Below are 15,622 nucleotides of genomic sequence, written 5' to 3'. Positions count from 1 at the left end.
TAATGCCGTTAAAATCTAAATCCTGAAACAGACAGAGTGTACATGAATGATAGAAAACAGTTACTACCTGTTATATTGAAGTGCACGTACCTGAACTTGGAAAGTGACTGGTACACTTCTTCTAGAAACAAGTGTGAGGGAGGTTTTTTATCAGGTTGCTTCTTCGTCCACTGAGGATCTCTGCTCTGGAGGCCTGACGCAACACCATCATTCAACCTCCTTTACCTAACAATGAGACATTTTTTATTTATGTTTTGCTCCTGTCACACTTGTACTCACTGTGGACTCATTTTTCACTGTAAAACAAAGTCCTGCACCTCTATTGAAACACAACAACTACGGCTAGAAGTAGAGGGAAGTCAGAAATATCATATGTGCAGTATGACACAGATATAATGGTTCAATGCAAACAGATTGTCTTTAAATATTAGCAAAACTAAATATATGATCTTTAGTTGTAGGCGCAAAGACACTGATGCTACACTAACTATACAAGATTTTGAGATTGAAAGGACAAATGTAATACAATTATTAGGTGTTATGATTGATGAACATTTAACATGGAAAGCCCATATAGAGCTGGTTAAAACAAAGCTGTCACAAACCATAGCAGTGTTACTTAAGGTCAAAGAATCACTAAATAGTTGCGCTTTGTTTCTGTTATTTAATTCACTTATTGTTCCATATCTGACATATTGTATTGAAGTGTGGGGAAATGCCTGTAAGACTTATATTGAACCGCTCTTCCTTTTACAGAAACGTGCCATTCGAGTCGTTAACGGAAGCGGATGCAGAGACCACACAAATCCAATATTTGTAAAATTGAAATCTTTAAAATTTAATGAATTGGTTGAATTTAATCTTCTCAAAACAATGTATAAAGCTCACAAAAAAAACACTGCCAGAGAATTTGCAAAACAGATTTAAAAAGAGAGAAAGTCGGTACAAACTAAGAGGAACTGAAGTCTTTTTGAGACCTGAAACAGGCACAAAAACAAAAGAAAGATGCATCTCAATCCAAGGCGTCAATCTGTGGAACTATCTGAATTCTGAAATTAAAATGTCGATTTGTATTTTTAAGAAAAATGTGAAAGAGTTGCTATTGAAGAGATATGATGCTTGTGAATAACCGGAAATTGTTTTTCTTTTTTCTTTAGATCATGTTAAATGTCGGTTCAAAGGGCTGTGTGTGACAGCCAAACACTACTGAAATGTGTTAAAAATTATTATTGATAAGGGGCAGAAATTATAAGCTACAGCTTCTCTCTGCTCCTTTTCATTCATTTAACATATGCAGTGTTGTATTGTTTTTCATGAATGAAATGAATAAATAAAATAAATTAAAATAAATAATGCCAGAAATTTTATTGTAAAAACATAATGAGTTGAACTCATTTAATTTATTTTACAACGATTTTTAAAAAATGTCCACATTAGTCATTTTGAAGTGGTATGCATGTATTTGATACTACATATACACATATACACTACCAGTCAAAACTTTGGATACACCATCTCATTTAATGGTTTTTCTTTATTTTCATGAATATTTACATTATAGATTCTCACTGAAGGCATTAAAACCAGGAATGAACACAGATGAAATCATGTAGTAAACAAAAAAGTGTGGAATAAGTCGAGACATGTTTTATATTTCAGATTCTTCCAAATAGCCACCCTTTGCTTTGATCACTCCTTTGCACACTCTTGGCCTTCTCTCCATGAGCTTCATGAGGTGGTCACCTGAAATGGTTTTCCAACAGTCTTCAAGGCGTTCCCAGAGCTGCTGAGCACTTGTTGGCCCTACTGTCACGCTCCTCTGGCTGCAGCGAGCCAGCTCGTCAGATGAATGACTTACGGCTGTGTGGAGCAACACAGCCGGAGCTAATCATTAATCAGTGCAGCATAAAGCCTGGCACTCTCCACCACTCTGACGCTGCATTATTATCCCATACTCCCTACTCCCTTTCTGCTCCACGCCGTTCGATGTCTCTCCCCTGGACTCTGTTTCCTTTCCATGCTGCGCCCCCGCTCCTCGGACCCCGTCGCCCCTCCCGGATGAAATTCCCTGCTTCCCCGCCTTCGTCTCATTCCTTGCCGGCTCAGTCTGCCCTGTCCATTCCTGCCCTCCATAACCCGGACTCAGTAAACCACCTTCCCCTTTGATTTAAGTTCGGTTTTATGTTCTGATTTTCCTCGGCCTTCGGGTCCGCCCTTGTTTTGTTAGTTCTGTTTATTTATAGTTTTTACCTTGGCCCCTGGTCCTCCTTTAGTTAGTTAGATTCTGTTTTGTTCTTCCTTCTGCTTAAATTGTGAGGAGTTTCTGTTTTGGCTACCAGTTCTGTTAATTAAAACATTATTTAATCCATCTTTCTGTTTGCGCCTGCTGCTTGGGTTCTCCTGTCTGGCCATCGTGACACCTTTTGCCTTCACTCTGCACTCCATCTCATCCCAAACCATCTGCATTGGTTTTAGATCAGGTGACGGTGAAGGCCAGGCCATCTGACCTAAGCAGCACTCCATCACTCTCCTTCTTGGTCAAACAGTCCTTCCACAGTCTGGAGGTGTGTTTGAGGTCATTGTCCTATTGAAAAATAAACAATTATGTCACAGCCACAAGCTGGGATTAATGGCAGTGATCTCCCCTTCTTCGGCCCTGGTTTTCTCTCCCTCCTTGGTGTGCGTTGGCACAGAGACTTGGCAGCAGGTGTATCTCATGAGTAATCAGCAGAAGCAGAGCACGGACAGGTGGTAATGACCTAATCAACTGCTCCTCCCTCTTCATAAAATCAGATGCTACTCTACACTTGGCACTGGATCGTGAACAGTCACCAGTTTGTGCTGTTGTCAGAGCGGATTCTTTGGTACTGTTAATGAGGAAAAACACTCGGAGACAAGGATAACCCAGAGTCAAAATATTCATTTAAGAATATTTAGTAAAAACGCATTGGATAGTACAGAAATGCATGCATGCAGACTCTTTGTTGTTCTAGCTGACATCAGACTGACTTAAACTAAGACAATATTCCTCTGCATGCAGCTGTTCACAACAAAGAGCGAGTTTCTAAGCCATTACATGAGTTTTTAACTAAGAAGGTGTTGTCTTCTGATTGGTTCACACTGTCGGATGTCTTCAGTCTTCGTCCAACCACAGCCGTCTTCACCCTGTATTGAGAGTACTTTGCATGTGTGTGTATGTGCCTGCCTGAGGTGTGACTTCCTGTGAGCTTTCCACAGACTACAACTCAGCTCTCTGCAGACAACAGGTCTGAGCTTCTTGTTCAATTCATGCTGAGCTTTGAGTTTTATTAATTCAGCTTATTAAATTTTATATTTAATAATAGTACAACAATATCAATAAATTAATTATTTGTATAAGGCAGATTAATCTGATTTTATCCCTATTTTAATCTAGGATCCTCATAGGTTAATATAAGATTTCTATGTCTGTCCCCAATTTACTGTTAATTTAAGACATTGTTGATTACATTTTCTTTTAAGTATTTTTCTTATGAACATTATATTCTAATCTTAATTCCCCAATATTGTTTTATGGTGTAATACTTTAACTTTTATTCTTGTTTAAACATCTAGCTGTTGTTTGAACCTTTTGCCCTGTCTCTGTCCTCTGTGAGTACGTGACAACCTGCACATCTCTGTAACCGCAGACCCCCCTCTTTCTTCCAGGTATTGCATAGTTTTAACGGATGTTCTTGACTTTTATTTTAAAACTGTCACCTGTCCACACTAAACTGCCATCCTAGATGTTATTCTTATTTCAGCTTGTCAGTTTGAAGCGAGGGGGAGAGTTTTCCCCTCAGCTCTTTGAAAGGTCAGTTGTAACCACAAGCCTTTTAGTCAAGTGGAGCATCAAGCATTTACCTTAAACACACTTTCCTTAGGTTAGATGTTGAAACCTGCACAACCTGCTTAGATCAACACTTTTCCAGGTTATGAGCTAGAACTCAAACATGCATTCATAAGCACTTTAATATATTTGGTTATAGGGTTAATACAAGTTGCAAGCACACTGATATATAATTGGTTACATGATGTGATCAAATGATGATTTATGATTAAATGGATTATAACTATATAACTATAACTCTTTTTTTTTTTCTTAGCCTAATTTGTTAATTTTTTAAAGAGGCCCTAACAGGGATGACAGGTCATCAAAAGATTCGGCTCATCAGTAGGTGGGGAGTTCCTGGTGAGCCAGACCTCTACATCATCCCCACAACGGTTTCAGCTCAATACCATATTATGCTGGAGGTCCAGGTCCCTGCCTGTTCCTGCACCAGTGGATTCCGGAGCCTAAGAATGCTTGCTTGATAGCAATTTAGTTAGACAACTTTGAATTCCTACAGTACCTTTAGATCAACCATTAGTTGCCAGAGTCTTAAACAGCTTTCGTCTCGCCCAGGTGGCACGGAAGACTGTACCCGTTGATCTAATTACGGCTGGTAACTGTCGTGAGAGAATAACCCTTTGTGTCATCGACCATTCTGAACCCTCTTTGGTCCTGGGCTATCCCTGGCTTCAATGTCATAACCCTCAACTATATTTGAAAAAGGAGAAATCTCTGCATGGAGCCCTGACTGTCATCAGCACTGCCTCCAGTCAGCCTTGACTCCTACAACCCCCGAAGCTCCTTTATCACCAGAAAAAGTAAACTTGGATGCTGTACCTCAGCAATATCATGACTTAGCCCCTGTATTTAGCAAAGCCCGTGCCTTGTCCCTGCCACTTCATCATCCTAATGATTGTGCCATTTAGTTACGTCACGGAGCAACACTTCCCTCTAGTCGCCTATAGAATTTGTCCAAGTTCGAACAAGCAGCGATGGAGACATACATTCGGGACTCTCTGGCAGCTGGTATTATCCATCCTTCTTCTCCTGTGGGTGCGGGGTTCTTTTTTGTGGACAACAATGATAAAACCCTCCGTCCCTGCATCGATTTCCGTGGCCTGAATGAAATCACAATAACGAATTCCTACCCCTTAGCCTTGATCAACTCTGCTTTTACACCATTACAGGGAGTACAGATCCTCACTAAGTTGGATCTAAAGGAACGCATATCATCTAATCAGGATTCACCTAGGAGATGAGCGGAAAATGGCTTTTACACCCCTTTGGGATATTTCAAGTACCCAGTGATGCCCTTTGGCCTTACCAGCGCCCCAGGTGTCTTTCAAAACCACATTAGTAATGTTTGAGGTGGCATTCTTGACAGATTTGTCTTTGTGTACCGAGATGATATCTTGATCTTCTCTCGGAACCTGGAGGAACACGTTGGCCATGTGTGGCAAGTCTTGGAAAGGCTTTTGAAGAACAAACTGTTTGCGAAAGGAGAAAAATGTGAATTCCACACTTCGACCGTTTCCTTCCTGGGCTACGTCATTTTCCTGGGTGGATAAAGATGGATCTGGAAAAGATGGCTGTGGCTCGAGACTGGCCCGCCTCTGATATTGGCGTAGGAGTGGTGCTTTCCCAAATCTCTTTAAAGGACCAAAGGTTCCATCGGTGTGTCTTCTTGTCCAAACATCTTTCTCTGGCAAAGCAGAATTATGACGTGGGAAACCGTAAATTACTAGCAGTAAAAATGGCTTTGGAAGAATGGAGACATTGGCTTGAGGATTCTGAGCTTTCTTTCATTGTTTGGACAGACCATAAGAATCTGGAATATATCCGGTCTGCTAAAAGGCTAAATTCTCGGCAAGCTGTTCTTTGGTCAATTCAGCTTTACGTTGTCCTGCCGAGCTGAGTCCAATAATGTGAAATCTGATGCAATCTCTCGACAGTTCTTCACTGCTGCGGAACCTAAGTCTCCAGAGACTATCCTACCTAAATCCTGTTAGTGGCTTCACTTACCTGGCAGGTGGAGACTCAAGTCTGTCGAGCACTGCGTAGGCATCCGGATGCAGGTAACAGTCCTCCTGTCTGTTTGTTCCTGATTCAGTTAGCCCTCAGGTTCTCCAATGGGGGCATGAATCAAAGATCACCTGTCATCCTGGAGTCAACCGTACCCTAGAGATTCTGCATCAAAAGTTTTGGTGGCCTACTATGGAAGCAGACACCAGGGAGTTTGTTAAGGCCTGTACTGTCTGTGCTAGAAACAAGACTTCTAAACAACCGAGCTCTGGTTTGTTGCACCCTTCCCGGTTCCTAGGCAGCCTGGTTCCACATCGCAGTTCACTTTGTCACCGGATTACCTCCGTCTAAAGGTAACACAACCATTATGACGTTCGTGGATCGTTTTTCAAGGCTGCACATTTTGTTCCCAAAACCAAGCTTCCTTCAGCTAAGGAGACGGCTGATGTCTCCTTAGCTGATCATCTCGGATAGAGGCCCACAATTTACATCTGAAGTCTGGAGGTCATTGTGTCTGCGCTGGAAGCTACGGTTAGTCTAATGTCAGAATATCATCCTTAGTCTAATGGCCAAACTGAATGAACTAATCAATCTTGAGAAGTGTTTCTCAGTTGTTTAACTTCAGAGAACCCCTCTTCCTGGGCCAAGAGGCTACCATGGATATGCTCATGACTCTTTTTCTAATGTTTCCTCAGGGTTGTCTCCATTTCAGTGCTATTTGGGTTACCAACCACCTCTGTTTCCATCCCAAGAGCAGGAGATCACTCTCCCTTCAGTTCAGTCCATGGTCAAGAGGTGTCGGGGAACCTGGAAGAAGGCTAGGAGGGCTCTTCTTCAGGCCTCTCGGTGGATGATGGAACAATCCAATCGTCATCAGAGACCGGCTCTGGAGTATCAACCTGGGCAGAAGGTGTGGCTCTGGGCTAAGGATATTCCCTTAAATAAGGAATCGAAGAAGTTGGCTCCGCGATTCCTGGGACCATTCAAGGAGGACCGAGTGGTCAATCCGAGCTTGGGATGTCTCCACTTACCTTAGTCTATGAAAATGCATCCAAATTTTCATGTTTCTCAAATTAAACTAATGTTAGTGAGGTGGTGCGACTAAACACGAAAACCGGATGGCATGGCATGTCGCTGCAGGATGCTGTGCTAGCCATGATGGTTCAATTTGGAATAAATTCCCAACAGTGTCTTCAGCAAAGCACCTCCACACCATCACACCTCCTCCTCCATGCTTCACAGTGGAAAACATGCATGTGGAGACCATCCCTTCACTTTTCTGCATCGCACAAAGACACAGTGGGTGGAACCAAAGATCTCAAATTTGGGCTCATCAGACCAAATCACAGATCTCCACTGGTCTAATGTCCATTCCTGGTGTTTCTGGGCCGAAACAAATCTCTTCTGCTTGTTGATTTTCCTGAGTAGTGGTTTCTTAGCAGCTACTTGACCATAAAGACCTGGGGTCTCATTTATAAAACATTGCGTAGGATCCATACTAAAAGTTTGCGTACGCCGAAAATCTGAAACGGACCTATGCCCTTCGCCCCTGATTTATAAAACTGTGCGTAAGCACAGCTGCATGCAATTTCTTGATAAATCACACACCAGCAGGAAGATTGCACAGGTGGATCCACCTCACATTCCGCCCACAACACACCCACATTTTTCCATGAATGGTCAACGCAAAGTAACTCATGAATGTAGCTGTATATAAATAAGCTGCTGATCCACAGCATTTTACGCATCGCCAGCCGGCAGTCTTTTCACTGCTGTGCGTCAGGATGAATGAATCATGTGTTGACCCAGGCCACCCTGCCACTAAATTTGTTATGATCATGTCCGATGTACAAATAATTTGTACACTGACTGAATGTACATTTTTTCGGTTCACATAGAAAAATTCATCTTCACTCGGAGCCCTTACAGCAACATGAGTGCAGTCAGTTACGCTGATTACATTTGGGAAACCGGACATTGCTGCAAATTGCCGTTTAATGTTGGCCTGTTCACCCACAGTGTAAGGAAACCTGATGTATTGACTGGTCATGTTTATAATGTCATCCAAAACACCTGGCATTATTGCGCTGAGGGATTGTTGTGGTATCCCAGACCTAAAGGACATCATTTAACTGTATATCAGACCCAAACGGGATTTAGACAACAAATGTAACCACATATATTCTTCATATAAAATACATACCTGTCGGTCACTTAACTCTGGAAGGAGCCGGTGTCGCCAGAAACCCCTGAGTCGTCAGCTCCTGTGTCTGTACCGGGATGGCGTGGTTTCGGCGGGTGGGTCTGTCTAAGACGGCCCAGTTCAGCACATAGATCGAAGAGTACTGCCCTAGGGAATCTGAATCGGCTTATTAGCCAGTCATCGTCCAGGAAATCCCTGTTATCCCTAAAATCTCTCTCCATTCTTAACGTAATCTTCCAGCAATGCCAGCGCATCCATTGTGCCACATTACGCACGGCTATCACCCGCTATTTATCCGCTTGGTCAGCGATTGGACTGGTTGTCACATGCCTTTTCCAAATTAGTAATCAATCAGTGCCACTCACCACTCTATCATATCATTTGAAGATGGAAGTTTGATATATGAACATAGTTCTGCAAATACAGTCATAGGCCGAATGGCGCACTATAGGAACATCTACAACAATGAGGGTTTATGATTATCCGGCTCTACAAGTCTAATATGTGATGACAATAAAGGTTTGAGATCAATCCAGCTTCAATTCACCACTTCACCCTCCGGCACTCCCGTTCCCTCTGTCTCCAAAATGTGCTTAAATAAGCATCAAAGTTGGCGCACCGGTGCGCACATTCTCACGCCAAGTTTGTTTTTAGAAATCACAACGTACACAGCGTACGCCACTTTCTACGCAAAGGTTGTGATTTACGCCACTTTCTAGCCCTGTTTTGTGCGTACGCAAGCATCAAGCATCAAGGTTGGCGCACTGGTGCGCACATTCTCACGCCAAGTTTGTTTTTATAAATCACAACCTCTGCGTAGAAAGTGGCGTACACCACTTTCTAGCCCTGTTTTGTGCATACGCAAGCTTTATAAATGAGGCCCCTGATTAGTCAGTCTGCTTTGAACAGTTGATGCAGAGATGCGTCTGCTACCACAACTCTGTGTGGCATTTATCTGGGCTCTAATCTGAACTGCTGTTAACTTGCCATTCCTGAGGCTGGTGACTCAGATGAACTTCTCCTCAGCAGCAGAGGTGACTCTTGGTCTTTCTTTCCTGGGGCAGTTTTCATGTCAACCAGTTTGGTCGTAGTGCTTGATGGTTTTTGCGACTGCACTTGGGGATACATTCAAAGTTTTTACAATTTTCCGGACTGACAGACCTTCAATTCTTAAAGTAATGACAGACCGTCGTTTATCTTTACTCAGCTGATTGGTTCTTACCATAACATGGATTCTAACAGTTGTCAAATGGTGCTGTCAACTGTGGACCAACCTGACTCCTGCATAACACAACAGATGGTCCCAACACCATGAAGAAGGCAAGAAACTCCACAAATAAACTTTGACGAGGCACACCTGTAAAGTGAAAACCATTTCAAGAGACTACCTCATGAAGCTCATGGAGAGTAGGCCAAGAATATGAGAATAAAAACACAATAAATATTTTATATATACACATATTTAAATTCCATGATTAATGTTTGGAAAATTCAGATGGTTTGGGTTTAAACTCTGACTTTTCACTACATGTTTAAAGTAACTACTATATATCTGGGTTACCATGGTGACCAGTTTCACCCCATCTAATATATGACTGGTCAGTTTAAAAGGAACAACAGTGAAGCCATAACATGAATGGCAAGAAAACACTGATTGGAAACACATCTGTGATACGTTTCAAACAAGTAGGAAGGGCAGAGTAGTATGTATAGACGTACAACAGGAAGTGGAATGATTGAGGTGTGGTCCTGCTCCTGTATGTCAAGAAGAGAAATTATGCAGTGAGTAGGAGTTCTCTGGGCACCATCATGCTTTACACAGTGATCTTGGCACCACCATGCTAAACATCATGATGCTGCCACCACCATGCTGAACATCATGATGCTGCCACTGTAACAGTGTCAATATGTTTAAATTCGTGTTAAATTTGGGATACGGACACTTTGTTCTTATTGTATTTTATTTTTGAAAGTCTTACCGGAAGTATGTGACGGTAATGCTGCGCAGCTTATCTGCGCAGTTTTTCTGATGTCTGATCTGGGTAGGTTTATCTCTGCTTCACTCCACCACGAGGCCTTCTTAAAGAGCATTATATTGATGACTGAAATAGATCAAAGTTCTTTAATTCATCACCTTATGCTGCATTACGGTAAAGTGTTTCAGTTCGAGTTCTGTGTTTTTTCTATGAGATACGATACGAGTATAAGAACGGTGCCGCTAGGTATTAGCTGCTAACGTGCTGCACGAGTGGTTTGTATATTGTATACTTATCTGTGGTTTGACTCTTTTTTTTAGAGCGAACAGAGATCAGCCTGCTCAGTTGTTGGTCTGTATATCATGTATTGCAGGTATGTTTATGATGATAGATGTTGATGTTCAATGTGTATGTAAATATAAGATATGTTGATGTTAATATAGAGGGAAAGGAAAAAAAGGAGCTTTATAGATAGATTTTTATTTTTTTGTTGCACTATAATTTTGTAAAGTTAGCAGATGTTTTGATGCCTTTTCTATTTTAGGCTGTGTCATGATTTAGGTTGATTAATGAAATGCCACGATACGATCACACTCACACACACACGCACACACACACATATGCAGTTTATCTGTGCAGTTTTTCTGATGTCTGATCTGGAGCGAACAGAGATCAGCCTGCTCAGTTGTTGGTCTGTATCCCATCTATTCCAGAATAAACTGTCTTGGAGCTCCATCCTACCTGTCCCTTGGATTTGCTTTCTATGCATCAAGCAGCACAAAGTAGTGGAAGGTTACACCACCACCATGTTTAATGTCATGACGTTGCCACCACCATGCTGCTTGTCATGATGCTGCCACCACCGTGCTAAATATCATAATGCAGACACCACCGTGCTTCACATCTTGATGCTGCCACCACTCAGCTTAGAAATTATGCAGTTACTAGAAGGTGATACAATCGTGAATAGTGAAATTGTGCAATTGTGTAACTGCAGCCAAACTAAATACTACCTTGATGGGGGTGAATACCTGTGCAGTTGCTCAAGTACTGTGATTGAATAGTATTGACTTGACTTTGTCGTGATGCTGCCACCACCATGCTAAACATAATGATGGTGCAATTGCCATGGCTCACATCATGATGCTGCCTCCACCATGCTGAGCATCATGATGCTGCCACCGCCATGCTAAACGTCATGATGCTACCACTACTCAGTTCAGGAGTAATACAGTTATTGGAAGGTGATACAATTGTAAATATTTTGACATTTAAGTGATGTTGGACAGATATGTGCTCATCCTTACTGGATACTATACCATTGTCAAGCAGACAAAACATTATAAAATTACTGCAGAATGCATTGTTACATTCAAATCCCTGTTTATGTACCACCCTGTGTGTTTCGAGTGCACCCAAAAAAGAACATTTATGTTGTTTCAATCAGGAAGACAAACTGCAGCAGTAGCAGCTTTTGTCCTCTTAATATCCAGCACAAATGTCTATCACACAGACAGACAAATTGACAAAGTGCACAAACACTGAAAGAATGCAGGAGTTTTCTTTCCATACCAACATTCTCCTCCTGTGTCCTTCTGTGACATAACTGTTGGATTTAAAGACTTATTTGACATTTGAAGTAGCAATGGGGAGCCTTTATAACTATCCACCTGGAGGAAACCAAGACATTAGTTAGTCTAGATAAGTTTGTCTGTGCTTTATACACAAAATTTGACAAATTCTTTCAACTTTTGGGTTTAAAAGTCACAGTTTGTTATAAAAATAAGGAATTTTGTCTGAAATGATCATGTGCAGGAGTAGCCAGTAAAGCGTTTGGTGTAAGATAAACAGATTTTGTCATGTACAATAACATGTTTACCTTCAGTTTTCTTAAGACCTGAAACATTAATGTCTGCATTATTATAATTTTTACTGTATCATGGAATTGTAAATTTAAACAAATACACTTTGAAATGTTTATCCTGTGATCAATATGCATTTTATTAATGCAGGCACAGCTGTTTATACCAATGCAGAAACACACAGGGTTAATATTTACCAACTTATTTCTTGACAGTTAAAATATTGTAAAACACACAGAAAACAATCAGAATAAAAGTTGTTTTGATATTTTGTTTCACAACAGCAGTAAAAGTGATTCCACATTAGAAATCAGTCTTGATGATTTGGGCTTTACAAAACAGCATTTTGAGATGTTGAAAAATTTCTTTCATTTTGAGTCCGTATATAAACAGATTAAACAGAGGATGATACAGAACTATTTGTAGCGTCATTATCAAGCGTGCAGTTTTTGGAAAATCAGCATTCACTCGAGCTATGCTCACATCATATACAATCAAAAAGGAGAAGCTGATTAATACCAGCAGGTGAGGCAAACAGGTCTCAGCAGCTTTTTTTCTGACTTCTTTACAGCTTCGATAGGATATTACAAGTATTCTTGCATATGTAAAGACTATGAAGAGCAGAGGGAGTATTGCGAGATCCAATAAACTCACCACACCAAAAATATGAATTATTCTTGACTCAACACATTGAAGTCTGTAGATTGCATTGTTACAAAATACTGAATTTAAACTGAAGTCACACAGTTTTGCTTTAGCACTCAGAATGGTTTGGACTGCCACATGAGAGGCAGGTACAATCCAACACAAAACCAGGAAAACAGTCACAGCATTTCTTGTCATGATAGTTGGATACTGCAGAGGTTTGCATATAGACACATATCTGTCATAGGCCATCGCTGATAATAGCAAGAATTCAGAACCAGCTAAAGAGTAAAATGCAAAAAACTGAAAGAGACATTCAGGATATGAAATGATCTGTTCTTTAGATAAGAAATCAGTCAGAAGCTTTGGGTAAACCGTCGTGCTGTAAAGGACACAGTTCAGTAGCAAAGCTGCAATAAAAACATACATGGGCTCATGGAGGTTCTTGTGAATCCAGATCAAGAAGACGATAGTAGAATTACAGCAGATTATCAGAATATATACTGCAAACATAGTTATAAAATAAAGATATCTGTATTTGTCCATTTCCACAAACCCACCAAGTTTTATATGAGTAACATTTAAGTCATCATCCATTAATGCCGTTAAAATCTAAATCCTGAAACAGACAGTGTACATGAATGACAGAGAACAGTTACTACCTGTTATATTGAAGTGCACGTACCTGAACTTGGAAAGTGACTGGTACACTTCTTCTAGAAACAAGTGTGAGGGAGGTTTTTTATCAGGTTGCGTCTTCGTCCACTGAGGATCTCTGCTCTGGAGGCCTGACGCAACACCATCTGTTGAATATTTAGTTACAATGGTTAAAAATGTGGTTGATTAACAGTTAAGGTTAATAAATAAGTCATTTGAATAAATAAATAGAATAAATATGTGGACAGACAAACAGATAAAGATTTAAAATTCATAAAATGTTAAAAGGCAATTTAACAGCTTCAGTTAAATATTACTATAAAATGTGTTTCTCAATGCATGCCTCAGATGTAATTGCACCGCTAGAGGGCACTATTGCGCCACGTTTATGGCAGAAGAAGAAGTACACTGCTAGCTAGCGGTCAGTCACATGTTAGCCTGTTGAATGTGTTATACAATGAGATGCAGCAGTCTGTTCAGTAAAAGAAATGAAATAGAAATCGAGCGTTTGGCCATTGTTTTCGCTTCAGACATAGATGCAGCTAAATCCACAACAATTTTTGGTGCCGAAACCCGGGACAGGACGTGTGAGCCTGGAGAAGAAAGAAGTTTGTTGGGATCTCGCCGATAGCTGCGACAACGACACAGACAAAGGGACGCCATGTCGGAGCGACTACAAAGACTGAAACAGAAACGGACGGTGCTACGGGCGTCTGTTACAAGGCTGCTGCAAAATATTCAAGATGAAATAAGTAAGGACAATGTGGATAGTGGACGTTTACTTGAATTACTCGCCATGTTATCGCAAAGGGAGAAAGGCCTGCAAGAAATTCAACCAGGCATTGAAGAGGAAATCCCTTTAGACGAGCTAGATGCGGATGTGGTGCGGACAATAGAGTATCAAGATAACGTTGAATTATGGAGGACACGGGCACAGAGGATGATTGAAAGAAATGTTATCCAACAACAACAGGGTGCAACAGAAACACGTTCACAGCGACTGAGTGATGCAAGTACACGGTCAATGACAAGCAGACCCTCAGTAAAGCTACCCAAGCTCTCAATAAATAAGTACAATGGCGAAGTGTGCATGTGGCAGGAGTTTTGGGACCCATTTGAAAACGCTGTTCACCTAAACCCAGATTTGAGCAACACTGAAAGGTTCACTTACCTGAAGTCATATCTCATCGGACCAGCTTCACGAGCTATTGCAGGACTGAAGGTAACTGATACAAACTATGATATAGCAATAGACATGCTAAAGCAGAGATTTGGCAGAAAGGATCTCATTGTGAGTGCACACATGTCAAAGTTACTGAATTTAAGCCCAGTTAAGAGATCTTCAGACATTGTTACACTGAGACAACTTTTTGATGATGTAGAAGTGCAAATAAGAAGCCTTGAAGCTTTAGGTGTTGTGTCAGACAGTTATGGAGGTTTATTGTGCCCCATTCTGCTTCAGATGATTCCTGATGACCTCGCTCTTGACTATACACGCAAAACAGATGTAACTAAAGAGTGGGTAGTTAATGACCTTGTGAGCTTTTTGCAGCAAGAAGTTGAAAGCAGAGAGCGTGCTGCACATTTGACAAAACCAAGAGAAAATAACAAAGATACACATGCTGCACAGAAACAATATTGCAAACCGGATTCAAGCAAAGACAAGTGGAAACGAGCTCATGTGCCGTCAGCAGCAGCACTCCACACAGGGAGTTCAGATACCTTTGTTCACAGTTGCATATTCTGTAACAGTACCAGTCACAAGTCCGAACAATGCACAGAAGACACAGTCTCAAGCAGGAGGGAAAGGTTAAAGAAAACAGGAAGGTGTTTCATATGCCTCAAACCAAGACATCTTGCTCGTGACTGCAGATCCAAAAATGTGACATGCACTGATTGTGGAAGAAGACATCATGCTGTTGTGTGTGACAAAGGTGAAAAACCCATTGAAAACACTGAAGCTGTTGAGAGTACAAGTGAAACCGTAGTCTCTTCAGTCATCCCACATGCAGCAAAAATGACTCCAGAAAAATGTGAAACAGTGCTGTTGCAAACTGTCAGAGCAAAAATTGAAGGACCTGGCGGAAATAAAACTGTGCGATGCTTGATTGATGGAGGAAGTCAGCGAACTTTTGTTCATGAGAAACATGTGAAGGGCCTAAAACTACCAATAATGAAACAAGAGACATTGAACCTCCATACATTTGGCTCAAAGAATCCAGTGACTACAACATGCAATGTTATAAAACTAGTCCTGGAGAATGTGAGAAACAAAGATCAGAAAATCGAGATTGAAGCTGTTCAAACTCCACAGCTTTGTACTGCAGTTATGAAAGTTCCCAGTGAACACATCCAAGGGCAGCTGGAGAACAGAGGACTACCAGTAGCAGATGTGTCAACAGGTGAC

General features: G+C 41.2%; 1 protein-coding gene across 1 annotated transcript; it reads right to left on the bottom strand.

Annotated features, from left to right (window-relative positions):
• Positions 1 to 12,216: 12,216 nt before the first annotated feature.
• Positions 12,217 to 13,155, bottom strand: LOC127537254 (olfactory receptor 11A1-like). Its single transcript, XM_051959401.1, has one exon. It carries the CDS (start codon positions 13,153 to 13,155, stop codon positions 12,217 to 12,219), a length of 939 nt encoding a protein of 312 aa, XP_051815361.1.
• Between the last annotated feature and the right edge of the window lie 2,467 nt (positions 13,156 to 15,622).

This window comes from Acanthochromis polyacanthus, chromosome 14 (genome assembly GCF_021347895.1).
Source record: "Acanthochromis polyacanthus isolate Apoly-LR-REF ecotype Palm Island chromosome 14, KAUST_Apoly_ChrSc, whole genome shotgun sequence".
Lineage (NCBI taxonomy): Eukaryota > Metazoa > Chordata > Actinopteri > Pomacentridae > Acanthochromis > Acanthochromis polyacanthus.
The sequence above is the reverse complement of the archived record's forward strand: the minus strand, read 5'-3'. Positions and strand labels throughout refer to the sequence as shown.